The 27204-nt window shown below is 48.7% G+C and overlaps 1 protein-coding gene and 1 pseudogene across 1 annotated transcript; one reads left to right on the top strand and one right to left on the bottom strand.

Annotated features, from left to right (window-relative positions):
• The first annotated feature begins 258 nt into the window (after window positions 1–258).
• Window positions 259–21283, top strand: LOC140700665 (endothelial lipase-like). Its single transcript, XM_072974540.1, is given in 11 exon segments — window positions 259–464; window positions 3325–3506; window positions 5124–5303; window positions 6467–6578; window positions 11728–11859; window positions 11862–11948; window positions 13847–14089; window positions 14788–14908; window positions 15822–16040; window positions 18774–18878; window positions 21102–21283. Coding segments are annotated over 11 exon segments (1500 nt in total). The 5' UTR covers window positions 259–367; the 3' UTR covers window positions 21124–21283.
• A 3041-nt stretch (window positions 21284–24324) lies between these two features.
• LOC140688798 (mediator of RNA polymerase II transcription subunit 25 pseudogene) lies at window positions 24325–26569 on the bottom strand (annotated as a pseudogene).
• Window positions 26570–27204: the final 635 nt, after the last annotated feature.

Genomic DNA, 27204 nt, shown 5'->3' with positions numbered 1-27204 from the left:
AAGGGAATAAATTATGCAAATCGCCATCTGGCGATGGGTCAGATGACTTCAATACTTTAAAAAACTACCTCGCTCGCGGTGTGACAGTGGCGAGCCCTGGCTTCCCGCGCGGGCGGCACGTGTGAGGGCAGATCTGGTTCTGGTTCAAGCCCCTTCATAACCCACTCCCTCCACCGCGTGGCTTAGTTTGGCCAAGTTTTCATTTTCCACCTTCTCCACCTTCGGCTGTCTGAGGCCACTCTCTGGTTGAGAGGGGGCTGCCCACTTCGACTCTTACAGGCTCAGACTGCTGGAAACTCCGAGAGGTGTTTTTGTTTATTGTCCTTTTAAAAGCCCTCTTTGGGGGAAGCGGGTGTGAAGGGGAAGGATGAGAAACTCCGTTCTTCTGCTCTGCCTCTGGAGAGCCTGTTGTTGCTTTGCCGCGGGAGGCCCCACACCCCTTGGTCCAGAGGGATGGCCGCAAGGTAACGTGCATTTAATTTTATTACCACCCCCACAACTTCTTTTCTGTGCCAGGTCCCCTCTGTCTTGCCCGCCCTTCTTCAATCTTCCTCAGTCCTGCGACATCCTCCTTCCTTTCTCCCTGCGCTGTCCATTTGCTCCTCCTAATCAGCCTTGCAGTCCACTTGTTCCTCGGCGCTTCTGACGAGGGCATCCCCGGCCAGGCACCCAAGAAGCCGCAGGCTGGCGGCTGCGCTGGCCTGCGCTCGCTCTCGCCCCACCTCCTTGCCGTTATGTGGTTCCCTTATCTGTGATGTCCAGTCAGCAAAGTTGGCTGCTAGCAGCTCTGTAACCTTGTCTTCCTCGTTGAACCTGGAGTTTTCGAGGCAAGAAGGTTGTTAGAAAAAGCTCTGTCGCCTGGTGCCCCCTTTTTAAATCATGGAGTAGGTGTTATAAAAGTTAAGGTATCAGGGCATCTGGCTTTGTTTTGATGAGTGCTAGCCATGATCATTTGATGAGTAACTTCAGAGAAGTGGCTGGGCTTATTACCCAGGTTGCCAGCCATCTCTTCTCCAATACTCTTTCCAGCCCTGGCTCTTCCTCTTCCTACCTCTCCTCCTCCTCCTCCTAGCTGCTAGCTTTTCTTCTGAGTTCTGCATGGCAGTCTCTTCTATTGGAGGAAGCCTACCTTGGAGGAGAGAGGGTAGGGTCACCCAGCAGGAGCATCAAGCCAATTAGTTAGGCAGAGGAGGGAGAGGAACCCCTGAGTTACACCCCATTGTTTCATCTTCTGCTATTCTGCTGGGGTTGGGGTCAAGTGATGTTGGTCCCTGTCAGCTTATGCGTATGTGGAAGGGTTAATTTGAATCAATGGGAAAACCTTGCTTAACTTAACATGTTCCCAACTCTAGTGCAGTTGAATGGGGGTAGGTTACATCTCTAGTTCATTTCCTGGAAAGTGCTACCAACTTCCTTCCAACTTCTACTTTCTGTGATTCTGAGTATTTGGGGATCATTTCATTCATTTGAAAAAGTATTTGTTGTGTAGTGCCTTCTTCCAGAGGAGGGGGTTACAGCAGTGAACAAAACAGGTGAAAACCCCTGCCCCCAAGATCTTACACTTCAGAGATGGGAAGACAAATGGCCAAGTAATTAAGATATATAAATAGTGCTCAGTATTCTGGAGGAAAGTAAAGCAGAAGAGGAAGGTACAGAGGGCTGGTGGGAGAAGGTGGTGTGGTTTTAATCGTGGCCTGGCTTCCTTTACTGAGAAGCTGACCGCTGAGCTTCTGAACTTTAAGGAGGTGACAACGTGCCCTGAGGACATCTGGATGAAGAACTAACATGAACTCCCAGAGGCTGAAGTGATTCGAGCCAAAAGTAGTAGGAATGAGGCTAGAGAACTCTGGGGTCAGAGAGTCAGGTGCTCAGGTGAACGTTTTGTGTCAGTATGGGGGTTTATCCACAGGTCGGTGCCAGGAAACCAGCAGACTCCCTTTCCTTTTCCCCTAGACTTCCTAGCTAGTCTCTCTGCATAGTTATCTGGGTAGAAATTGGGAGATGTTGAACTAGTTATGTCCATGTTTCAAATTTCTGCCAGTTGGGGCTTTTGTTCTGCTTGTGTATGTTTAGTTGCATTTTCTGAACCTTATCCTTTTTACGTCTGGTGCATTGTTGTCCTCCCCCTTGTCCCCTTCACCACCACCTCCCCACCACTCTGATCTCTCCCTGACTCCATTTGCTTCCTAACTCTGGTATTCATTGAGCTCCTGGGATGGTCATTTGTTATCTTTTCCCCTGATTTCTGGGTGACAGGAGAGTTTGATTTCTAATTTCCTAGCTGGTTATTAAGCTGGTTTCCAGGATGGTTGGAAGAGTGCTCGATGGGGTTCATTTGTGACCTTCTGAAATAGTGTGGTGGCAGTACATAGTGTTAAAAGGCCGTAGGCACCATCAGTGACATTGGCTGTGTTTTGGGACTAGGGCCATCTCCTATACGGCACTGTGTGGGTGCAGAGGATCTGAAAGGAGAGATTTTGCTGCTCCTACGAGCTTCCCCATGGCTTCAATAATTTATTTAGCAGGCTTAAAGAATGCCAGGCACACGTCTGGTACTGCCAGGAGCGCTGAGGTTGCACGAGGTCTTTGAGGTAAGTGTTGGAGTCGAGACCAGAGCACTACAGGAAGCCCAGTGCATAACAGGTCAACAGCTTCTTGCCTCCAATTCCAACATCCAGATCTTTCAAAATTGAAACATGTGTTCGGTAACTAGTTTGGCAGCAAGATCTGGCCTTACCTGACCTGAACTCTTACTTATTTGGCAGCAAAAACTGACCTGAACTGACAAGAGGATATTTGTAAATTTTTTTTTTTTTGCCCTTGAGTGTGAGTAGTCATGTATTTCCCTGCAGAAATATTATTGATGTGTTAGATTCATGTGGAGTGCCCCCATACCCCATGGGGGGTGTTATATAATAGATGTTATATATACCATAATGTCTTTCTAAAATCTGAACATTTCTGAATTCTGAACCTCGATGGGTCTCCAGTATTTCAAGAAAAGAATTGAGGACCCATACTCTGAAAGTAGTAATTTGAGAGAAGGAAGGAGAACTCGTTTGGATAGGGCAGAGAAAGAAAAACAAGAGAGACTTATTTTTTTCAGATTCACAGTAATTGATACTAGTGACTAATTAATACTCTTAAATATTGATAAGATGTCCCTTTTATGACATCTTTGCAACATTTCTGGGAGGGGAGGAGGAAACATTCTGAAACCCGGAGAGGTTAAGTCACTTGCTCAAGTGTGGACTAGAACTAGAGCCCAGATCTCTCACCGCCACAGCCTGCTCGTTATACCCATGCTCTGGTCTTTCTCCCCAGATGAGCTCCACAAATCCAGTGATGTACTGGCTGCTGCCAACCCCCCTGTGAGATTTAACCTCCGCACCTCTGAGGACCCAGACCACGAAGGATGCCACCTCTCTCTCGGCCACAAGCAGCCCTTAGAAGACTGTGGCTTCAATGTGACAGCCAAAACTTTTTTCATCATTCATGGATGGACGGTGAGCCCAGGGGAGGTATCTCTATGGCTTTACATGAGATTTGGTTTCCTTTGTTTTGGTCAATTAAAAAGAATACTGGTGCTTCCAGATTCCACTCTCCCCCTCTTTTCTTGTGGGCTGCTTGTATTTCAGACAGCTGTGAAGAATGTAATCTGGACTCCAGCAGGGTGGTATTTAACACTGGCACACAGCGGGCTTTCAGAAAGTGGCTGTCCTGAGGGCAGCAGCCCAGCTCCACTGGCTTTTAAGGGACCCTCTAATTACACTTAATTACATTGGTCAACCACCGCCTCGCAGGGGCCATCCCTCCGTAGGAGCTGAGCTACACTGAAGCAGCTTGACTGGCTCAGAGAGACTGCGAGTAGCCAGCTGGCCTGGATGGCTGGCATGGTGCCCTGGTGTTTGTATAGAGATGGCTCCGTTTAAAGGCATTGGGGTCTTTATGTGCCCTAGCTGAGCAATTCACGTTGAAAGGCCCATGACAAACTTCAACAAAAAAAGGACTTTAGCGCTCAGCCTCGGAAGCTTTTGACCACTGAGGGATTTGTTCACTTATATAATGGCAGTCTGGAGGAAAATGGTGCTATTAAGTGAGAGGTTTCTGCCTGGGCTAATTGGGAGGGGACATTCCTCCTCTGAATGATGAGAAATTCATATCCGTTACATGCTTTCTGGTTCTTTAGGTCTATCACCAATGGCTGGGTCAGGCCTGGCGGAGAGGGTAGGAGGCGCCTACCTATGTACCGTAATTGAAGAGATGATTAAGGGCCTGTCCAGCCATCCTCACCCTATAGCCTATGATTAGAATCATGCATTCGAACCTTTTTAAAGGCCCGCTGTCAAAATGCAAATACAAACTGCCTGCCACTTATAAATGGCTTGCATTCCAGAAAGTTCTTTTGTAATCTGCTTGGAACTTGGAACAGCAATTTCCCATAGAAGTAGGATTGTAAATGGCGTTTGGGTTCCCAGGCGAGGCACAGAAAATCTCTTTATCTAATAATGTACTTGTGGATAGGTTTACAACTGGACGTGGTCACCATTTATACTTTGTTTCTGTGGGAAAATGTGTTCTGAGTTCTAATTTGGGATTCCAGAGACCGGTCTTCCTTCCTCTGGGGTCAAGATGGATGGCAGAAATGGGTTGTGGGAAGGGGTCATTAGTTAACTCTGCATTTGCCTAAGAGACAGCATCTCCCTGCATCTCTGAGAGAGAAACTAACTCTCCGGGGCAACACTTCTCAGCTGCTTTTGAATGATGGACCAGGCTACTTACTTGCCTGACTGTGACCAAGACTCAGGCTAACCTAAGGCTAGCATCGCCACCAATTTGTATCTCATATAGTGGTCTTATCGGTCAGTGGGGCAGCAGCAGAGGACACCTGCTCTGAAAGTTTTGATGGGAAAAACTGAGATGTAAAGAGCAATGGAAAACAAACACCCATGTAGCAATCCTTTCTGTGGCTGGCCCTGCTCATGTGCAAGTGTTTGGTGCCTGGGTAGCCAAGGTGAAAGTCCTGGAAGTGGCTTGAGGTTCATGGAGCTGAATTCCATATTCATGAGGATTTCTGAAACCCAGAAGAAGAATATATGTTAAACGTCCCCTTTTCTCTGCAGATGAGTGGCATGTTTAAAAGTTGGCTCCACAAACTCATGTCAGCCCTGCAGACAAGAGAGAAAGGAGCCAACATCGTGGTGGTGGACTGGCTTCCTCTGGCTCACCAGCTTTACAGAGATGTGGTCAATAACACAAGGGAGGTGGGACACAGCATTGCAAAGATGCTCAACTGGCTGCAGGTAATGGGACCAAAGGGAGTCCATCTTTCATGAGTGGGACCTTGAACCCGAATCCTCTTAAGAAATAGATCAGGCTGTTACAGTGAACTTCAGAGGTCTGAGAGTAACTTTGAGATTCAAATTTTTACTGAATGAAGTATTGCTTGAAATACTTGGAAGCTGGGACTTTAAGAAAGCTTTCTCATTATTGATGCATTTCTGGGTTTTTCTTGTTACTTTAACTTGTGTGGAGAAAATTTGCCTTATGGATCGTTACTTGCTGATGCCCTCAGGTTGGGAATGGTCAGGAGCTTGGACCAGCTGGTAATCTTAGATACCTACTGAAGTCTGCTCTTGCGTCTGAAGGGTGGCTGAACTGAGGGTGGAAAGTGTTGGTTCAAATGAATGCAGCCTAATGCCTTGCATAAAATATGTGTGGAAAACAGATCTTGAGGTCCTATAAAACTTCCTTTTTATAGGTTAATGATGTGTCTGCGGTCAGTGGGCTTAACAGGAGACTGGCAAAGTGACCCAATTATCTGGGCAATGACCTTCCTTAGAAAAGTCCAGGGAATCTGATGATTTCTGGCAGAGCTCTGGTCAGGATTCTTGAACAGTCCCTCAGTCCTCTGCTTAGGTAGTTTTGCTGAGCTTGGTTGCTGAGCTGCGGGTCAAATCCCCGCCTCTTCGTGCCCCCAGCTGAGTGCCCTATCTGGGTACCTGTCTGAGTGCCCATGACTCTAGGGTCCCTGGTGGGCTTGCGGTGAGGAGATTGGCAGCTCCTGGGCCTAAGAGGGCAGGCAGGGAGTACCCTGCGGCGGGCTGGGGGTGGCACTTAGTTTCCAGTGAGTCTGGTGGCTTTGACCTCCACACTGCCACTCCTCCCATCCCCACTCCCCCCTTAGATACTGCCAGAAAAAACAGAAACATGTAGGGGAAAGTTCAGGTATGCAGCTCCTAGTCACAACCTCCACCCTGTCCCCAGCGCTTGGCATTTGAAGTGCCACCAAGTCCTTTTCACTTCCCCTTACCTGGCTGTATCCCATCTGTGTTGCACCATCAGCAGTGCCAGCCATGCCCCGGCTCCCATGTCTCTTTCCCGGCGTGATTGACATTGAATTGGTGGTGTCCCTGCGGGCTCAGGACCACACTCTCCACTCACACACTCCTGTGACTTTCTGCAGGGGCAGGATGACTTTTCTCTCGGGAATGTTCACTTGATTGGCTACAGCCTTGGCGCTCATGTGGCTGGATACGCGGGCAACTTCGTGAAAGGCACTGTGGGCAGAATCACAGGTAAGCTCTGCTTCCTCTGCTGACAGCTGATGCCAGAGCTCCCTCGGCCGCTGCGCCCACCTGGCTTTTCTGAACCAGAGTGCACCCGGAGAGGCAGCTGGAGTGAGCTGTAAAGGGTTAGCTTTGGGAGACACCTAGAGAACATCTAACCCAGGGCTTTTCAAATGTTCTTTTTAGTCAAGAGCCCTCTTTGCAGATTGAACTTGGGCAGGACCCCAGTCTATGAAGCACATAGAGGAGGTGTTTTGGGCGAAGCTGGTCATTTGTGGGCAGTGTTAGCCTTGTTACTTGGGCCTCTCCCTTCTCCGGAGGGGTCTCAGGGTCTCAGAGCATTGGGGAGCACAGTTTGAAAACCACTGTTCTAGTCCAGCAGGTGAGGTAACACCCAGGGGCAAATATAAGACTCAAGGGCAGAGCTGGGGCCGAGCCTGGCCTGTGAACTGGTGCTCTCTTCCAGCCTCTGCCCATCGTACCCCAGGACCTCAAGGGAGAGGAATGAGTGGTGGACTGTGGTTGAATTCTTGTTCTTATTCCACCCGCCAACGTCCTCTTTCCAATGTTTGGCTGGCATTCTTATCAGGGATAACTACCTGTTTAGGAACGGTGGTTAAACTATGTCATTAAAGAGACATTTCTGATATTGGTACCCAGGTTGTCAATAGAATATCGGATTTTCCATCTTGGTGGTCTTTTGATGTGAGAGTCTGATTTAAATCATTAAATCATTTAATGATTACAAAAACTGGGAAGGATTTTCTTTCCCAGTTTGGGGCCCCCTCAAACACACACACGCAATATGGCTTCTGCGAGGTGAAAATTAAGGGCAAATTTGTTGCCCTGAACTTTTATCCCCCTTCTGGGATTCTTTTATTTGTCTGCTCTCCCAGTTTCTCCCTCACCTCCCACATATTAAAGGTGCAACCTAAAGGGAAGAGTTAATTTCTTTCCCGGCAATGTTTTCATTTTGAAACAGGACTCAGGTAGAAGGAAGTTCTTAGCTAAAGAATGATTTAGTAAAGGTAGAATTTCAGGTTTCAGCAACAAGCTGGTAAGGTACATTTAAAAATATATACATTTGTGAATATATATATTTTTTATTTGTGGAAAAAAGGAAAAGTAAAGAAAAAAGAAAAAAGAAAGAAAAAATATATTTATTTGTGAGGTTTTAGTGACCTTCCTCCAACCATTGTCCCCGGGGTTAGGTCTAATGAGTACACACACACACACTCCTCTAAATCCGACTCTGTGATTCAGCATAGCTTGAGAGCGTTTTTTTTTTTTTTTTTTTTGATTATCAAGACATGGATTTTTTTAAAATTGTCAATTGGCCTGAACTGTCTAACGGGCAGTGATTGTGCGGCCACACGTGACTGCTCATTAACCCGTTGCCGGAGCAAACACTTCGGTTCGGCCTCAGCCCCTGTGGGTTCCGCTGTCTGGGCACCCCTCCCAGCCCCCAGGGAGAGGCGTGGCGTTGCAGAGCCAGGCCAGCTGTGCTGGGACTGCAGCACACATGAGGTCCCCACCAGAACGCCAGATCCCCACCAGAGCGCCGGAGCCGGAGTGCCCTTGGCAACAAGGACAAGCTGCAGCTCCTCCCTCTCCCTGTTTCTAAATCTGAAATGTGATGGGGCTGGTGGGAGTGTTCCAGTTCTTCCCCCGGCCTGTCTGGGTGGGAGCTGCTGAGATGCGGGCTTTGCGGACAGAATGCTAATCAGCTGTCTGCAAGGAGCGTCAGGCCGCCGTGTCCTGTGCACAGCCTTTCCCTCTGGCCTTTCTCTGTTGAGTGGGGGCCCCGGGGTGAGCATGACAGGAGGGGGCAACCTCTGTCCAGTTGCCAGGCAGCACCTCAGAGGGTATTTGGCTGACCTGACGCACGCTGCTGCTCATGTCTGATGGGGGAGGCCTGTGCCCTCTCCCCAGACTTCCCAGGGTCTGGGAACCAGGTGGTCCTGACTGGTAAGAGGAGCAGAGACGGCAGCTTGCGTGGGGTCCTGAGGCCAGTGATGCTGCTATCCAGAGGCCCGCAGAGGTCCTTCACCTGGGCCTGCGGGGGGTACCTGAACCCTAGCCTTGCTCGGATTGGAGAGCTGTGGACTGGGGTTTGCTGGAGTTTTACCCTCTTAGGCTTCTGAGGGAATTCCGTGATACACTGAGGAAGAGGTCGTATATTTCTAATTAAACTTGTGTCTTGTGAGCTATAAATAAATAAGCAAGCAGATTCATCTATACATTCAAGAAACATGAGTTACATGTCCACCCTGCAGGCTCTGGGCTAGATACGACCAACTGTCAAGTACCCAGCGAGTGGTACTTCACACCATCTCTGAGCCGCACAGCATCTGGGCGAAAGGATCTTTTGGGCTTCATTTTACAGATGGGGAGACTAGGACTCAGTGCTTAAGTAACGGGCCCCATATCTTGCATGCCGAGGAGCAGGACTGGGATTCGAACCCAGGCCGTTGGATTCCAGAGCGTGCAACTCACCCCTACGCCACCCTGCTGCTGTTCCGCTGGGAGAGATGAGGTTGCTGTTGTACAGCAGGCTCTGCCCTGCTCTTTCCCTGTGTGTGTTCATGTGCATACAAGAGTGTATGCGTGTGCATGCATGTATGTGTTCCATTTACTGGACAGGACACCTTTGGAGGAATCTGACTGAAAGGAAGCGGTGATTCTCCAACTTCTCTTTTTGGAGGGGATACGTTCACCCTCCCATTCTTAGTTAACAAGTGAATTGTGCAAACTTGTCCCCGGAGTCCGATGGGTCCTGGCTGTGTGTCAGGTTGGGTCAGCCTGCCTGCCAGCCGGTCTTTCGAGAAGACCCATCAGCCGCCTGCATTCCTCCAGCCCAGCTTGGTTTCCATGGCACTGACCGTGTGGTGGAGACTTTTGTTCACCAATACAAGAGCCCCTCTCTCACTAGCTGCAAAGCAGAGTGTTCCCCTTTTCTTTCTTTCTTCCTTTCTTTCTTTCTTTCTTTCTTTCTTTCTTTCTTTCTTTCTTTCTTTCTTTCTTTCTTTCTTTCTTTCTTTCTTTCTTTCCTTTCTTTCTTTCCTTCCTTCCATCCTTTCTTTCTTTCTTTCTTTCTTTCTTTCTTTCTTTCTTTCTTTCTTTCTTTCTTTCTTTCTTTCTTTCTTTTCTTTCTTTCTCCTTTCTATCTCCCTTCCTTCCTTCCTTCCTTCCTTCCTTCCTTCCTTCCTTCCTTCCTTCCTTCCTTCCTTCTTTCTTTTATCCCAGGGGATATGGTGAAAGGCTGCCTGTGTCAGTATCGTGGTCCTTGCAGCCACTGAGAAGTCATCCTGGGCTACTCTGGGAGGCCCCCCCATTTGTGCCATCTTTCTTTTGGGTCCTGGGCCAGAGATGAGCCCCCAGGCAGCCTGGGCTCCCTTTCTGCCTCCGTCATTCATACGTTTTCCTAAACTTCTCTAGAAACGATTTCGCATTTCAGTCTCTACCAGTTCTCATGACGAGTGAGTTCTACAAGTTTCCTGTCTACTCTGGACAACAGCCCTGCCTTTTGTTTATCCTAAAATTACCCCATCTCTAGTTTAACAGTGTGTTTCCTGGTTTCATCGTGCTGGGGTCTGGGGAACACAGTTCTGTTTCCCGTCTCCTGCTTTCACAACTCTGTTCTTGGTCATACCTCCTCTCTCCCTTGGTGTTTCCATATCTGGGCTTCTCAACCTTGGCACTATTTGCATTTGGGACCAGATAATGGTTGTGTGGGAACTGACCTGTGCCTTGTAAGATCTACATCCCTGGCCTCTATGTGTTAGATGTTAGCAGTTTCTTCTCTCCCTCACCCTCAACCGTAACAACCAAAAATGTCTCCAGACATTGCCAAATATTGCAAAATCCCTCCCAGTTGAGAACTGTGGTTCTAGACTAACCAAATCCCCTTCCTCTGCTGCACGTAATCTTTTCTTAACTTTCTCCAGGTCCTCTCTCTGTGTCTGTAGGGCAAACAAAGAGCCTTCTAGGTTGGGATGAATCCAGCTCCCATGGTTACTTAAGCTTCGTGATAGTAGGAAGTATTTACACTGACAAGCACTTTGTCTCTTAACAGCTCACACGATCTGTGTGAATTGAGACATTCAGTTTCCATTCTATAGATGGTACTCAAGCATGGAGCTGTTTTTCAAAATCAGGTCCACAGACCAGCTATTTTTAGGATCACCTGGGGATTAAACCCATATTTCTGGGCTTCGCACCAGATCTACCAATCAGAATCTCTCAGGGGTCGGGGAATCTGCATTTTATGCTTTGCAAATTCTTTTTATTTTTGGAATGGTTTTACATTCATGTGGCTTCAAGACTGAAAGATGGTGAAAGTATCTCTTCTTGTCACTGTCTTCCCAGTTCCTGCCCTGCCCTCCTCCCTATCACACGTACACACAGGTAACAGATAATACAGGAGTTTGTGCGTCCTTCTCGAGTTTTTCATAGCTCCACAGTGGAATCTGAACTGGTAAGAAGCTCCCCAGAGATATTTGTGCTGTATCAAATGTGAGAACCTGTGTTCTCTGCAGTGTTGCTTGCCTGTCAATGCAGAACATTTGCAAGCAAAAAGGTTTTTTTTTTTTTTTTTTTTTTTTTTTTTGCGGCTGCAAAAGCGAGGCATTCTGGAGGCGTGGAATGTGGATGCTCAGTGTGGCTGGGGTACCCTCTCTCTTACCATCTACCCCAGGCCTCATTCAGAACTAAAGGAAGGGAAAGAGTTAAGTCCAAATACAACGAGCTCAGTTTGGGGAGACAGTCTTCCCTCCACAAGGGTAGGTAGCTCAGTTATTCTGTCAAACTTATGCTAAAATTAAGGCTGTGAAGGCTCTCAGTGGCAGAATAAATGGCAGGAGTGGCTTAGTCTCAGCCGGCCCGCGTTCTTTCTAGAACTGCTCCAGTTCTGGCAGGGCACGGTTCCTCAGAGCCAGGTGTCCGCTGAATATTGTGGCCAGTTTACTGAGTCAGCGATTTGTCAGGATAGGTGAAGGCTGCAGAAGAAAGCATAAATTCCTCTCCAGCGGGCACCACACTGTTCACGATTCACAGAGCAGGGATGTCTTCATCTTGACTCGCCGACTGAGCTTTCCATCAGGACTTGTTGCCTCAGTGCCCCTGACACAGCGGGTCTTGGCCCCTCCTTCTGCTGCAGGTCTGGATCCTGCTGGGCCCATGTTTGAAGGAGTGGACATCCACAAGAGGCTGTCCCCTGACGATGCGGACTTCGTGGATGTCCTGCACACCTACATGCGTTCCTTTGGCTTGAGTATTGGGATTCAGATGCCTGTGGTCACATTGACATCTACCCCAATGGGGGTGACTTCCAGCTGGGCTGTGGACTCAATGATGTCTTGGGGTCAATTGCATATGGAAGTGAGTTCCTTCTCATTTGTTTTGACTCTCTTATCACATCTCCTCCTAAATCAGCCAGAGCTGTTAGTACTCCCTACAACATCCATTTCACTATTTCCACTTCCCCACCACAGTGGCCATCCAGCACTGTTCATCCTACAGTGCATCACCCTGCAAGCATATTGACAACCTTCCCATGGTCCTTGCTCTGCCTTCTTACGCTTTAAGGTCACAGTTATTATTGATCAATTTTGTTTTATAACAAAAGAAATACATGTTCCTTGGGGGAGAAACCAAGCATTGTAGAATGGCACAGAGCAAAATGTAAAAATACCCCTCACCTCCCACTCCTGCTTTCACTCTCCACAGGTAGCCAATATAAGCAATTGTGTGTGTATCTTTCCAGTCTTTTTGTTTTGCATATTTGTGTGTGTGTGTGATATTTTTAAAAGTCACATTATTCTGCAACTTTGCTTTTTCAGCCCTAATATAGACTATGGATATTCTTAGACATCAGAGCACACAGATCTACTTACCTTATTCTTTTTATTGTTCTTTTTTTGGGGGGTAATTAGTTTTATTTATTTATTTTAATGGAGGTACTGGGGATTGAACCCACGACCTCACGCATGCTAAGCACGCAATCTACCACTGAACTCTACCCTCCCCCTTATTCTTTTTAAAGGCTGTATAATATTCTTTAGCATGGATGCACTATAATTAAATTTTTTATGACATTTTAAAGAAGTATAATCAAGATACTTTCTCCATTCAATTATCTTTTATCTTCCAGAATGCCTAAGCCTTTTCCCAGCTGACTTGAGCCGAACTGCATTTTTGCTGCTGAAACTGATGAGCTGGGTTTCTCCTTTGCTCACTGCCTTGCATCTGACAGCATCTCTAAGTCTTGGCCCTGGCTGGCTGTCTCCACTCTGATGCTCTGCTCTTTGGATGTCCCACTCTGTCACTCAGTCTTAAGTTGCCCTTTCCCAATATGATAATATCCAAATAGCCCCTGCAGGGCATGGGGGTCCTTGCAAGAGGAGTTCAGCCCTGCCTTAGGGGGATCAGATGATGGCATTTCTTAAGGTTGGTAGTGTGAGTGGGAAAGGGGTACAGGTGGCTTTGACAAATTTTCCTTAAGGTGCCAGGATTTACTGAAACTATTGGCTTTAGCCTCTGGTTATAAGGAATAATGATGTACTATGGACCAGAAAAATCCAAATTATAGCCCTAACTTTGCAAACAACTGACTGCATGACCCTGAGCAAATTACTTCACCTCTAAGGGCATTAGGGTCATAATCTATAATTGAAAGAATTAGACTAGAATGAGGTTGGCAAACATTTTCTTAGAAGGACAGCTAGTAAATAATTTTAGGCTTTGAAGGCCATATGGCCTCTGTTTCAACACCTCCACTCTGTTGCCATAATGTGGAGGCAGCCAGAGACAATAGGTAAACGAAAGAGCGTGGCTATGGTCTCATAAAACTTTACGACAAGGGGTCCAGCCTGCAAGCCCTAGTTTGCTGAGCCCTGGACGAGATGATGTTTAGCATCTGATCCATTTCCAGCATTTTGTGACCACACAACTCTATCAGGGCACAGTGACTCCCGCTGCACAACTGGTCTCCATCACCCTGTTTAAGTGCTTGTCCTGTGTTCGTTCTTGCTCCTTATTGCTTTGTATGAATCAGAGCTGTCTTCATACCTAGAGGGCAAGCAGTTGAGTGGCAGGACTGGCCTTCAGTCCTACTGAGAGCACATCACTGAGCAAGGGTTAAGAATTGCATAAACAAGTGTACGAACAGCGACATGCAATGCAGTTCTCACTGACGAGGTGTTAGGTACTTACTGACCGAGGGGGCCAATCCCACAGGAGCAGCTCGTGCTGACGGTCTCCGTCTCTCCCTCCCCCAGCAATCGCAGAGGGGGTGAAGTGTGAGCACGAGCGGGCCGTGCACCTCTTTGTCGACTCCCTGGTGAACCAGGACAAGCTGAGCTTCGCATTCCAGTGCACGGACTCCAATCGCTTCAAAAAGGGCATCTGTCTCAGTTGCTGGAAGAACCGTTGTAATAGCATTGGCTACAATGCCAAGAAAACGAGGAACAAGAGGAACAGCAAAATGTACCTAAAAACCTGGACGGGCATGCCTTTCAGAGGTAACCTTGGTCCCCGTCCGTGTCGCCCTGGGGGAGGAGCTTTATCTTTTTTCCTCCTTCTAAATACCACGTTGTAGAACAGGACACATTCCAGCAGTTAATTTAAGTCATTGCAAATCAGGTCATGTTGTGCATGCCCTAGTAAAGTTAATCTTTAAAAAATTAACGATGGGGACTCCTTTTGTGGTGGGAAGCATCACTCTAGGATCACGAATATCAATATCTTAAATTTCTATCTTGCATTTAGCTTTTCAAAGCTGTTCTATATTTGTTTTCTCACTTGATTGTCAACATAGTCTGAGGTAGGACCAACAAGAGATCAAAATTATGCCTTGCATTTTTATAACATGTTATAAAACCATAAGGTTTTGTGGGTATTGTGGGTGTTATTTTACACATGAGGAGGTTGGGGCTCAAGAGGTTAATACCTTGGTTTTTAATTCAAAGTCACACAGCTGGAAAGTATCTAGGTCAGAATCCCCCAAAGGTTTCCCTAAACCCCAAGTTCAGGGCTCCTTCTTCTGCAGTGACCTCTCAGGCCATCAAGTAGAGTGAGATCAGAGGGAGGTAGAGGCTGGGCTAGACCCAAAGGATGTCAGTCCCTAAAAACTCACTGTGCTGTGTGACTCAGTTTGGGTCAGGGTGCCCTACGATGACAAACCAGGCTCACACATGTCTTTATTCTGCTGTCTCTGCAGTTTATCATTATCAGATGAAAATCCACGTCTTCAGCTATAAGAACGTGGGAGAAATCGAATCCACCTTTTATGTCACCCTTTACGGCACCAGTGCAGACTCCCAGAGTCTGCCTTTGGAAATGTAAGCCATGTGTTTCCTTTGCTGGGTCCAGGACAGAGCACAAGTTGGTTTGAGAAGGAGAGAGAGCGCAGTTGCAGGCGGACAAGTGCAGGAGAGTGTAGTCTGGGAGGAGATGCATGGTTCCTCTCTTCTTCTTTATATCCTCTGCTGAGCCCTTGATTCAGAATGTTTCTGGGAGGGAGCACCTGGGATGAGTCAGAAGGATGAGAATTTGCTGTTTCATCTCAGACAATGCCTGATTCCTGAGGCTTTAGGAAATTTGGAACTTAATAAATGTCATCCCTGGCCCATTTTTAGTTCTCTGTGGGAGGGGCACATAGCAATGTGTACACAGCCACTGAGCACTTACAAGGTGCAAAGCACCACGCTGAGTAATGCTGAGATTGCAAAGTAACATCATCAGAGGACTCGCTTTCAGGGCTCAGGGCCGAGTGGGGGGACCAGGCTTGTATGCCCACATAGTTGTGCACACAAATGGGGTGAGGCAGCCTCCCCCAAGTGCCAAGTGAAAGGGATAGGCAGGAGGGACTGGGAGCTCTGAGGGAGAAGGATGCCTGTGGGCTGAGAGCAAGAGGACATTCTTGAGTGAAAACGTGTCTTCTTTGTGCTTTCTCATGTCTGTCCTTTCCTGGTCCTATTCCCTCCTAGGAAGTAGCCTAAATGGGGAGATGCTCCTGTCCCCCCCAGGAAGGGTTTTGATAAGAAGCTGAGGTGCCATGGGCAAGGTCTGCATGAAGCAAAGCTGCACTCCTACCTGGCCCTGCTGGTGGGACGTGGCAGGCGTTGGGGAAAGGGACCTCTTGCTCATTTCTCTCACCTGCTGGGGGCAAGTGCTGCTATCGTGTCACCCCAAGTGGTGCTGCAGTTTTCCAGGTGGCAGGGGACTGACACCAGCTTCTTCCTCCCTTTACAGAGTGGAGCAGATCGGGCTGAGTGCCACCAACACCTTCCTTGTCTACACTGAGGAGGACCTGGGAGACCTCCTGAAGATCAAACTCACTTGGGAGGGGACATCTCAGTCCTGGTACAGCCTGTGGAAGGAGCTTCGCAGCTACCTGACTCAATCCCGCAACTCCGAGCGGGAGCTGAATATCAGGCGCATCCGGGTCAAGTCTGGGGAAACCCAGCGGAAGTAAGTGCCCCACAACCCTTTTCCTGTCCTGTGTCAATGGTCAGCAGAAGGCGTGTGCTCGGCAGCGTCCTTTCCTTTGCTGAGCACGCACCTTCCAGCCTTCTGTATCTAGAGCATTTGGCAAAACCTCAAACCCCGTGCAGAGAAAAGTGATTTCCAGATCAAGGCCTCTTGTCAACTGTTGTGCAGCTTGTGCCCAATCACAGGCCCTCAGCTGAAAGGGGTGGGCCAGCGAGGGCTCGAATCCAGCCCTTGTCCCGTTTGCCAAGCCCTGTGTCAGCCTGGAGGAGTGGAGCTTCTCCTGGACAGTGCTCTTTAGGAGTGCTGCTTGTTAATCTGCTTGCTCTGGGGTCCATGCAACCAAAAGTCTTTGCTTGCTCCCTTTCAGAACAAACCAGGCTATCAAGTCTAGGAAGCCTGCACGGATGAGGTCTGCAGGGGGACCTGGTTTCCCTTGCATCCAATTTTCGGAGCATTAAACCTGTCCTTGGGAGGCTCGGACTCAAGGACATGGGTGGGGTCCTAACGTCGAGTAACTGAGATTCCCCAGTGCCATGCCAGCTGGCATCTTCCCCATGTCTGCTAACTAAGCCTAGCACAAAAAGCCACACCTTTGTTTATCAGCCCCTAAAACCGTGCCTTGGCTCTCTGAGCAGTTTCTGTCTACGTGGAAGCCAGGGAAACCTGGGAGACCTCTGTCTAGCAAGGAGGTTTTCTTGGCCAAGTCCTTCCGCAGACCTCTGGGAGGTCACTGCCATGTTGGGACGGCGGGAAGCAGCCTCCATCCCCTGTGCATGTCCTCCGGTGTTTTCTCCATGGCAGGTCTTCACGTGTCCCGTGTCCATCCACCACCTATGGTGCAGCTTGGCCAAGAGGGGAGTGGAGGCCTGAGTCCCTTGTTTGAGTGACTCTGGTCTAGAAACCTGTGAACTGGGGCAGGGAGCAGGGTTGCAGGGGGTGGTGTGCCAGCTGTGGGGGAGCTGTTAGCACCCAGGCTGTGGTCTGGATAGTTGTGTGTCTTCTCCCTTCTCTTGGCACTTGTAAGTGCAGCCTGAACCTATGTGTGGTGGCAGAAAGATGATCTTTTTTTTCTTTGTTTTAGAAAGATGATCATTTTTATAAAACATTTCAAATTTTATAAACCACCGAGGCTTAATATATGTAAACCATTTTTCATATTGGTTTCAGATACGAGATTTTAAAAAGGAAAACATTACAGAGAGAGTTGAAGCCCCTTTGTGCCCCTCCCCCATCTGACTCCTCCCCCTCCAAACCAAATGCACTAATCTTCCGACATTAACTATTGTTGGTGTGTTTCCCTCCTTCATGGAATTTATGCCTTCATTTCTTCTGTTTATATCTATAAACAACCTATAGAATTGTTTTGGTTGCTTCTGAAATTTACATGAGTGGACCTATCCCTTTAAAAGTTGCTTTTCTCCATTCGACACTGTTTGTAAGGTTTATCCAATACGTACAGATCTTGTCTGTTCTCCTTTAACTCCTACATGTAAACTGCCATCGTGCAAGCAATAGTTTCGCCATTGTTCTGCTGAACCTTTGAGTCGTTGCTGCTTTTTTGCAGTCACAAATAGTGCTGAGACGAACAGCCTGGGACATCTGACCTGTGTGCGTGTGTGAGGGCTTCTCTGGGGTGTGTTGAATAACTGGGCTATAGTATGTGTATTCTCCAGCTGGACCGGGTATTACTAAATCCCTCCCCAAAGTGGTTGGACCAATTTTCAGTCTCAGCCACAGAGTAAGAGCTCCCTCTCCCCTTCCTCCTCACCTACATTTGGTGCACACTCTGGCCATTCATTGGGTCTGAATTGGTCCCCTACTGTTCTCATTTGTATTTCCTGATTATGAGTGTGGTGGGTGTTTATGGGCTGTCTGGGCTCCTGATAAAGCTTCTGAAAGCTGTTCTGCATGTGGCTTTTGTCCTGCTGGTAAGCATCAGGGTCAGGCATCCCACACATCTACCGGTCACAGGATCATGCTGACCACACACCACCGAAGCTGGGGCCGCGCGCAGGGTTTGGCTCTAAGTTATAGTTGAAGTGGTTATCGGCCCACTGATTCTTCCTGTGATCTTGGTTGTCTGTTTCTTGAATCTTTGGTGTTGACTCACAGCTGAGTTCCAGTGACACTTGTCAGTGAATATTTCTGAACACTGTGCTGGAAGCACCTGGAGTTCCTCCATTCAAGGAGCTTACAGTCCACCATAGGTGACGGGAATCCACACGCTATTCAGGGCGGGATATAATGTGTTGGAATAGGACACAACCTTCATAATGAACTCTATGCCGTAAGAAGTGATGGAAATGACAAAAGCAACGTTTATAGGGATGCGCCTATTTATTAAATTGGGAGATCAAGGGAATGTTAGATTAGGAAGGTCTCGGACAATCGGGACAACCTCCAGAGAGGTTGTGCCTTGAAAGCAGCCAGCCTTTTGGGTAGGCAGAGGGGAGAAGGGGGAGGGGTGGGATTAAAGGCTGTATGAGCTGAATCTTGGGAGAAGGCAAAGTGAGACACAGTTTAGAGTGCTTGTAGCAGCAGCGGAGAGTTCGGAAGGTTCTTGAGTCAGGATTGGCACGATGAAAACTTCCCTTTTCTCCTTGCTCCATCCACCCCAGATCCTGAAGGCACCGTCTGGCTGATGCAGGGTGCAGCCATGTGCACCCCGCCCCTGGACTTTTGGCTTCACTGGTGGTTTCTTTTTCCTCCTAGATTGACTTTTTGTGTAGAAGATCTCGAGAACACCCGCATAGCCCCTGGCCAAGAGCTGTGGTTTCACAAGTGTCGGGATGGCTGGGGAATGAAAAACGAAACCAGGTAACCGGGACCTTCTCAGAGGTTCAAGCAGTGCATGTTGACGGGTCCCCTAGCATACACTGGACATGAGTCTGGGCACTCGGGACATAGTGGTGAACAAAACAGACCAAAGTCCCTTTCTTTATGAAGCTGATCTTCTGCTGGAAGGAGAAAGACAAATCAGTGGGATAGACAGGGTGTTGGAGGGTGTGAGTGTCCCTTTGCCTCTTGTTCTACCTCACCCTGTAAGGGTCACAGCCACGGTCCTGCTGGAATGAGGTCTTTCCAGGACTAAGTCCCCGGAGTTGGCACCCACGTCCCCAATTTGGATTGAACTTCTGTGTAGTGGCCAGGGCTGAGGGAAGTTCCTGGGGCTTCCTTCTGGGCTCTAGGCTGGACTGGAGAGTTGGGTGGGAGGTAAGGGAGAAGCACAGATGAAGTCCTCTTTTAAGGTTTTCTGGAACCCAGGCTGGTGTAGGTGAATATTAGTGGGCAACTCCCCCTTTTTTGAGAAGCAGGAGTGCTCGTGTGTGTGGCTCTGTATGCCACCAAGGGGTCATCTCGCTTCAGTGTCCCCATTGCCCCATGCTGGGGTCTCACTGTTTCAGAATTGGGAAGGCTGATCTCACGGTATAAGGCAGTGGGTACATCCAAAAGGGGAATCTGTCACATACCCTCTGAGCCTAAATGCCTCCTGAGGAGGAGGGAGATGGCCCCCCACAAGCCCCTACCCTTTGCCCCGTCCGAGGTACTAGATAATAACGCTGCTGCCGTGCACCAAGCATGCAGTGTGCACCCACTGGCATTCAGTGCCCCCCACACATCATCTCATTTGCTTTTATCATCAAGCCCAAAATGCTGGTATCATTAAGTTTGTGAACAGTTAGGGAACCCCAGGCTCAGGGAGGTTGACTCACTTTTTCCCAGTCCCGCAATGGGTGATGGCAGAGTGAGGATTTGAAGCAGGTTGGTTTACCCTGAAGCCCATGCTCTTTCTTGAGCATGGAGGTCCTAGTTGCTCAGAGAAGTCACATCTCCTTCATGTGGGTATCAATTATCAAGCAGCTGCACCCATGCTGGGGTCCCCTGTGATTAACTGTCTGCCAACCCTGAGGACCAGGCTACATCCCAGCTGCTCTGTCTCAGGAACATCAATGTGACCACAAACTCCATGATCACAGGACTTGTGGGATTCTGAAAACTGCCCATCTAATTAAGTGACTCAGTCTAGTGTAGGTTTATATGATTTTCTACTATGATAATAATTTTAATTCTTTACGTTTGTATTCAAATGTATACCTTTCCAAATGCTTCCATATGTATTAATTTCATTGATCCTCAGAACAGCCATGAAGATTGCAAGAAGGGTTGCTATTCTTATCCTTATTCTTTTTTTTTAAACATTTTTTATTGAGTTATAGTCAGTTTACAATGTTGTGTCAAATTCCAGAGTAGAGCACAATTTTTCAGTTATACATAAACATGCATATATTCATTGTCACTTTTTTTCACTGTGAGCTACCACAAGCTCTTGTGTATATGTCCCTGTGCTTATCCTTATTCTTATATATTTCCTTTCTGCTCCAGAACTTCTTAACAGTTGAGAATGCTGTAACTGCCTCATAATACCTCTTTGAGAAAACAAGTTATCCTTTCCTTTACCCTTAAAGGAGCAGAAAATAATGGGAACCCAAGTCATAAATTAACACCTAGTCACATGTTAGCCCTTAAGTACTCTCTCTGCTGACATGGATACTGTTCACCTGTTCACTGAGAAGGAGACTGAGGTTCTGAGAGGTCCCATGGCACATCAGTGTAGCTGAGACTAGAATCAAGATCTCTTGACTCTGCCTTGCCCTCTTCCTGCCACACTGCAGGGTCTCTTGTATTTCAGATCAAAGCAGCGAGGCATTGATAGTTCTCTCTGCAGTTGTGTCTGTGCATGTGCCTGTGTGTGCGTGTGCCTGCTGTGGGTCAGTGTTGTGCAAAATCTGCAAATGCCAGCATTGAGGTATATGGAACTAGGAACCCCGAGTGGGCTCCAGAGTGGTGTTTCTCAAAGTGAATCTGTGGCTTGATGGGGAAGCGGGAGGAAGGAACACTCAGGACCTTCTCCATTTGTTCTGAAAGGGAAGCAATAAAAGAGTGTGATGAGGTATGTGAGAAAGCTTGGTCTTGAGGTAAACAGAGCTGCGTGTTTGCTATGCCAGCTAATGAATCACACTTCCACGTGGTTCCTTTCAGTCCAACCGTGGAGCATTCCTGAGGGTGCCAGCAAGGGCCCCCGCCTTCCAAACACATGGAGGAACGTTACTGCTGAGGACCCACCTGCTGGAAGGACCCCTCTTGACGCTGGAGCCCTGGGAAGAGCCTGCTTGCTGGGCCCAGCACCTGGCCTCCTGTGATGGCTGGGACTTCTCGCCGGAGCGGACCACACACTGCTGTTCCTGCTGCTGCTCTAGAATAGCGTTAACTCCAGATCTGTGTGCAAACAGCTGAATGCCAGGCCTCTGTGCACCTCGGGCTGGTTTCTCAGTGACCAGAGGAGCCTGTGCTTCACCTGACAAGGAACCCTGGCCCTGGAGTGGCTCTGTATGGGAGGCTGTCGGCTGTCTGACCTGACTTGAGTTGTCGTGAGGGGTCTTTCTGATGGAAGCTGACTTGTGTCAGGATGGCAGACCTGGGACCTTATTCACCCGGGAGGGGAGAGTAGGTCTGGGGAGGCCCTTGCTGTTGTTGGGGTTCAATTGGGTAACCGGCTAAATGTACTGTTTTCCTTTTAGACATTCTGTCCTGTTCCCCAACTCACTCTCTGAAGCACACATCATTGGGTGTCTTATTTTCCCATTGCTCCCTTTTTAATTGGGCAGATGTTTATTAAGCACTTAAACTTAATTAGCACGTGGCCGTAGACACATTAGTAAGTCGCTGCAGACCACTTCCTCATTTGAAACCCAAGGGGGTTAAGATGTCTAAACTCCCTTCGAGTTGAGATGATCCATGAATATGCACGTGATGAAAGGCACGTGGGGCACTGGGAAGGCTACAGGATGTAAGAGTTGAAGACCCTGAGGGTTAAGTGATTTCGACCTATTTCTTCTTAGTTAATGTGCATCCCCTTTAAGCGTGACATCTTTGATCACCAGCAGAGTGGTAAGCAGAGTATCAGATGTGCTGGGGCCAGAATGGTGACCAATGGCCAAATGCGACTGCTTCAGAGCAAAACCTCTTCCATGTAGGAAGTTGGAAGGTATTACATAGGTTATACATATCTGTTTATACAGAAACCAGCACCTGTCACACACAGCTGGTGCCAGGATTTAATTAATGCAGTGTTTTTTTCCCTCCTTGGAATACCTTGCTCTCATATGAGTGCCTTTTCTGAGTTGAGCATTGTCAAAAAGCCTCCAATTCTAGATCTCGATTTGAATTAATATATATGATAGCTGAGGAACCCTTTTATAATTTTCTAAAGACTTGAACATGCATCACTTAATTAGAGACTCACAACAGGGGGTGAGAAGGGCAGTTACTATTATCTCTGCTTTACAAAAACCCAGGCTTAGTGAGGTTTGGCCACATGCCTGGAACTATATACCAAGTTGGTGGTGGAGCCAGGTAAGGACCCAGACCTCCTGGAGGCAATGCCCATGGTATGGTTATCTCTGCGACTCCATCAAGACTTCTACATCGTTTCCCACCAATATGCCCCAGATATGACAAACCAGGACTCTTTTTCAGAGCCATCCAGAAAACCCTAAACCCTTTTATTGATAAATAGCCGGGAGAACGAGAGTGCCAAGTGGTTTGGATTTTTATGGATGAGGTTAATTTGGAAGGAGATGTGATGCCAGGTGGTGGTGGTGAAGCGTGATTTTCTCTGTGCTTAGGTTTTTAAAGGGCATTGTTTTAATCTGTATTGTACCAAAGTTGTATCTTTGTTCAGTGCCAAACCTCTGAAGACATGACCAGTCAAGTACCTTAATTCAAGGTATTTTTTATCAATCCAACGGGGTGCTTTTTCTGTTACTTCTGTGATTTCTAGCCGAAGTAGAGTTTGTTATTGACTGTGCACCCTGGTTACTTTCTGCTTCTGCTTTTAGTAACAGAAGCCTTGGGAATCAAATCCCCAGTGGGTCCTGTATTTATACATTTGGCTTGAAGCCTTATTTGTACATAATGATGCTTTTTTTTTTAATGCTTACAATACTATTTATTTCTCAAGTGTATATAATGTATAAAAACAAATATATGGTTAGTTTTTACTTTATGATTAACCCATTTCAAGATTAAAAATTGTTAATAGTGAAATAATAAAAATCTACAAAATTCTTAGTGGTCTGGCAACTCAATTCTTTCTGGGGGAGGTAATTATGTTCACTTATTATTTATATACCTTTAGAGGTGGTGCTGGGGATTGAACCCAGGACCTTAAGTATGCTAAGCATGTGCTCTACTACTTGAGCTATACCCTCCCCTCCCAACTCAGTTCTTAAAATTTGAAAGAATTATGACTGCCTGGGGTTTAACAAAGTTAAATTAATGTAGGATGTATTCTCTACTTGATACTAATTGTTGGTAGGAAGTGGACAACAACTCTTTTCACTAAAGAACAAGAGAAAAATTATTTGGGTTGCAGTGGAAATGCTAAAGGTGGATGTTAGGAAGAAATGGGATGGTGGCTGGACATTGGTGGATGCTGGTGAGGATATATGTTTGGTCTCATGGGATCTAGATAACAGTGACTTAAACCAGCTAGAAGGTGAATTCTCTATTGTGTTGAAGTCCCAGTTGGTATTGAGGTTCTGTTCCATAAAGCCAAGAGGGGTTCAGGCTCTTACTTTGCTGTGCCATTCATAGGATGTCCCCCTTACCCCCACAGTCGAAAGTGTCCCCATCAGGGCCTCTTTCAGCTTGCGGAAAGGGAAAGGAGAACATGTCCTCTTTTAAGAGAATGATTGAGAAGTTGCCCACATACTACTGGCCAGAAATCAGTCAGATGATCATGCCAGAGGCTGGAAAATACTGTTTTTACTAGGGGTGCCCAGGGGCCCAGTTAAAAATGCAATTACTACTTATAAAAGGTGAAATTGGATAATGCCATCTGTCCATCAGGAATTCACTTTTTATTCCCTTTAAGTCATCCTTTAAATCATTCCATCTTGTAGTCAGATTTTAGTAATCTTAAACTGATCTACCACTATGAAGTTTGATGAATTACATAAATTTGACTTTCTTTCTAGTCTTAAATGTTAAAATGTTTTAAAATGAGAAGAAATCTCTCTGCAAGGGGCCTTCATGATGGTGGAAAGTGGCTGCTCTTCCTTTCCACCCAAGACATTCTGAAATATCAGGCTTAATCATGGGAGTAGGGGAGGGGCTGTGTTAGAGAGTAAGAAATACATTGTGTGTGTGTGTGTGTGTGTGTGTGTGTGTGTTAAAAGGAACTTTACTGGGTGTTGGGGGTTCAGACGAGGTCCATGAGGATGTTGTCCACCATGATGCTGGGCTGCAGGCCCTGCTAGGGGACCCGGCCTGGGGACCGCCCCCCTCAGCAGCATCTGACCTGGCAGTGGAGCCCTCAGGGGGAGCTGGGCAGGCCAGCCAGGGCTGGGCGGGTGGCGGGTGCAGGAGGGGAGGCCCCAGCTGAGAATGCCCCAGGCCCTGGTGTGGTGGTGGCAGAAGTGCAGGGGCCTCTGATGGCTGGAGGTGGTGGAGGGAGGCCTCAGGGGACACCCCAGTCTGGGACGGTGGTGGTTTAAGGAGGAAGCTCCACAGCTGGGTTTTGTGGCCGAAGGATGAGTCTGGGAGGGGGTTGCCCAGAGGCCACTCCAGGAGGGCTTTGTGGGGCACCTGGAGTGGGGAGGCCTGGGAGGCACCCTGGGGCTGGGGCTGCCCCACGGCCGCTGAGGCCCCTGTGGTATCTTTAGGCCAGGGCTGCGGCGGTGACAGCAGTTCTGTGAGGGTCTTGCCTGGACCTCCAGAATGAGGCCCAGCCCAGGGGGCGCCTGCTGTGCCCCTAACCTGCGCTGCTGCTGGACTTGCTTGTGGTGGGTGATGACTGGCCGGATGCCATTGACGAAGCTGCGCTGGTCGTAGGGGATGAGGCCCCTGAAGATCTTCTTGGACGAGTTCAGGAGCATGAGCACGCGTGCCTCGCAGGGGGCCGTGCGGTGGAAGTGCACGCAGCCCGCGGAGCCGATGCCCAAGAGGCGGTAGAGGCCTTTGAGGGAGTCCAGGTCCTTGGTGAAGGGGAGCTGGACCATCCCTGATTTCTGGAACAAAGGGCCCAGGGTGGTCCATAGCTGGGGGATGAGCCGCACGATCAGCGCCTGGGGCCACTGCCCGGTTTTCAGGTTCTCGCGATACTTCACGTAGACTGCCCCCACACAAGGCAGGGACACGTCAGCTTGGTGTCGGCGTCCACGGAGGCAGGTTTGGGCTTCTCTTGCCACCTGAGGAACCCGTTCCAGGCCAGGAGTGCTTTGGAGACTGACTAATGACCGCCGAGAGCCTGGGCCCGGAGCTGGGCCGGAGAAGGGCCGCTCACGCCGCCTGGGGCCATGGTGCCCGCCAAGGACGTGCCCCAGGCTGCGCAGGGGGCGCCAGGCCCGGGCCAGCGGCCACAGTGGAGACCAGGCTGGGCTGGGAAGCGGGAGGCGGCCTGGGGCGCCAGGGACCCTTGGGGGCAGCGGGGCGCCTGGGCCAGGCTGTAGGGGGCCCACTCCTGGAGCGGCCTGCTGAAGAGGGCTGATGGGCGAGAAGCGAGGGCTCAGCCCAGCCTTCTGGTTCTTGGCAGCCTCTGTTGCGTTCTGGGCTGCCGCCTGAGCTGCACTTAGGTTCCCGGGGACCTGGTACTACTGCTGAGGAACTGGTGGGGCGAGGCAGAGGCTGCTGGGGGGCTGCCGAGAGTGTAGCCCCCGAGGGTGGAGCTGGAGGCAGGGCACAGGCTACTCTGGCTGGAGGGGGCCTGGGGCCGAGCCACCCGCAACGGACAGCACAAGGCCCCGCACCAGCACCATGTGCATCGGGTCCTGGCTCACATCTGCTGGCGGCTGGAGTGGCTCCAGCATGGCCTGGCTGGAGGAAGAGCCTTCTCCAACAGAAGCTGCAGGGCAGGCAGCTTCTGGGGACACATGATGGAGAAGTAGATCCCTGGCTCCCTAGTCTTCTGCACAAGGCTCTCGGACGTGCACCCAGAGTACGTGGTACTCTCGACAGTAGGCAGCAGGTCCGGCGCCAGTTACAAGATAAGGAGGCCGACTCAGTGTGTTTGGCCGTTCTGCTCGCGCGTCTTCTTGAAACTGCCTGCAAGGCCCTGCTGAGACCTTCGGCGTGAAGCTGCAGCCTTCGCCACCCCACCCATGAACTTCATGCCATCCAGCCAGGTGACAAACTCAGGCTCTACTGGTGGGAGCACGACATTGGACGTGGGACTGTGGAGCGCTGTCCACCGTGTTGAACACCACGAGGCTGTACTGGGCCCCGCATAGTCTCCCCTGAAGCCCATCTCGGCAGGAGGATCACCATTAAAATACTCGACCACCGGAAGCAGGTAGTGCTTGTGGAGGCCCTCGAAGCAGGTCCCCAGGTTGGCCTTGCCCTTTATCACAAACACCACGTCAGCTGCGAGGTCCCCGGCGCAGGCCTGCCCTCAGACCTGGGGACAATGATTCACGCTGCAGATGCTGCAGCCGCGGGCAGAAATACATTCTTAAGCTAATTCAGGTGACAGAGGAAAGGACTGAAACCTTCTCTCTGGCAGACTAAAGGAACTTTTGAAATTGCCCAGAGGTAGAGGTGTAGTCTTGGTGCCTCCATTGTGTCTTATCTGACTTGAGGATTCAGTTGCTGTTCCTCCCTCCACTAATTAGAGTCGGAGAACTTCCATGGAACCTCCTTTGACCCTGCAAACGACCTGAAGCACTGAACTCCTTGGAAGGATGGATGCCAGGTAGGTACCAGAATAACCATTGTTACCAAAGGTGATTTTCTTAGTTTTCACCTCTGTGTTCAGAGCTACCCCGGGCCCTCAGCCATGTTAGTTCTAGGAGGGCTGAGATTTTTATCTGGCTTATTTGCTGTTGCAGCCCTAGGATGTAGACTAGTGTCTGGAATATATTTTGGTGTTCAATAAATATGTAAATAAAAGAATAAAATTAGGTACAAGAAATCAGTTGCTTCAACAGGCAATAGGGGAATTGAGAAAAGAGAAACTAGTTTGGAGTCAGAAGTCCTGGTATGTCACTCAGTATTATGTGGGTTTTAGGCTAAATGCAATCTTTCCAAACTTCTCATCTGAGAAACACAGACAATAACTTTCAGGGTTGTCATGATTATTAAATAT

Source organism: Vicugna pacos, chromosome 2, assembly GCF_048564905.1.
Source record: "Vicugna pacos chromosome 2, VicPac4, whole genome shotgun sequence".
NCBI lineage: Eukaryota > Metazoa > Chordata > Mammalia > Artiodactyla > Camelidae > Vicugna > Vicugna pacos.
This window is presented reverse-complemented; position numbering and strand designations above follow the sequence as displayed.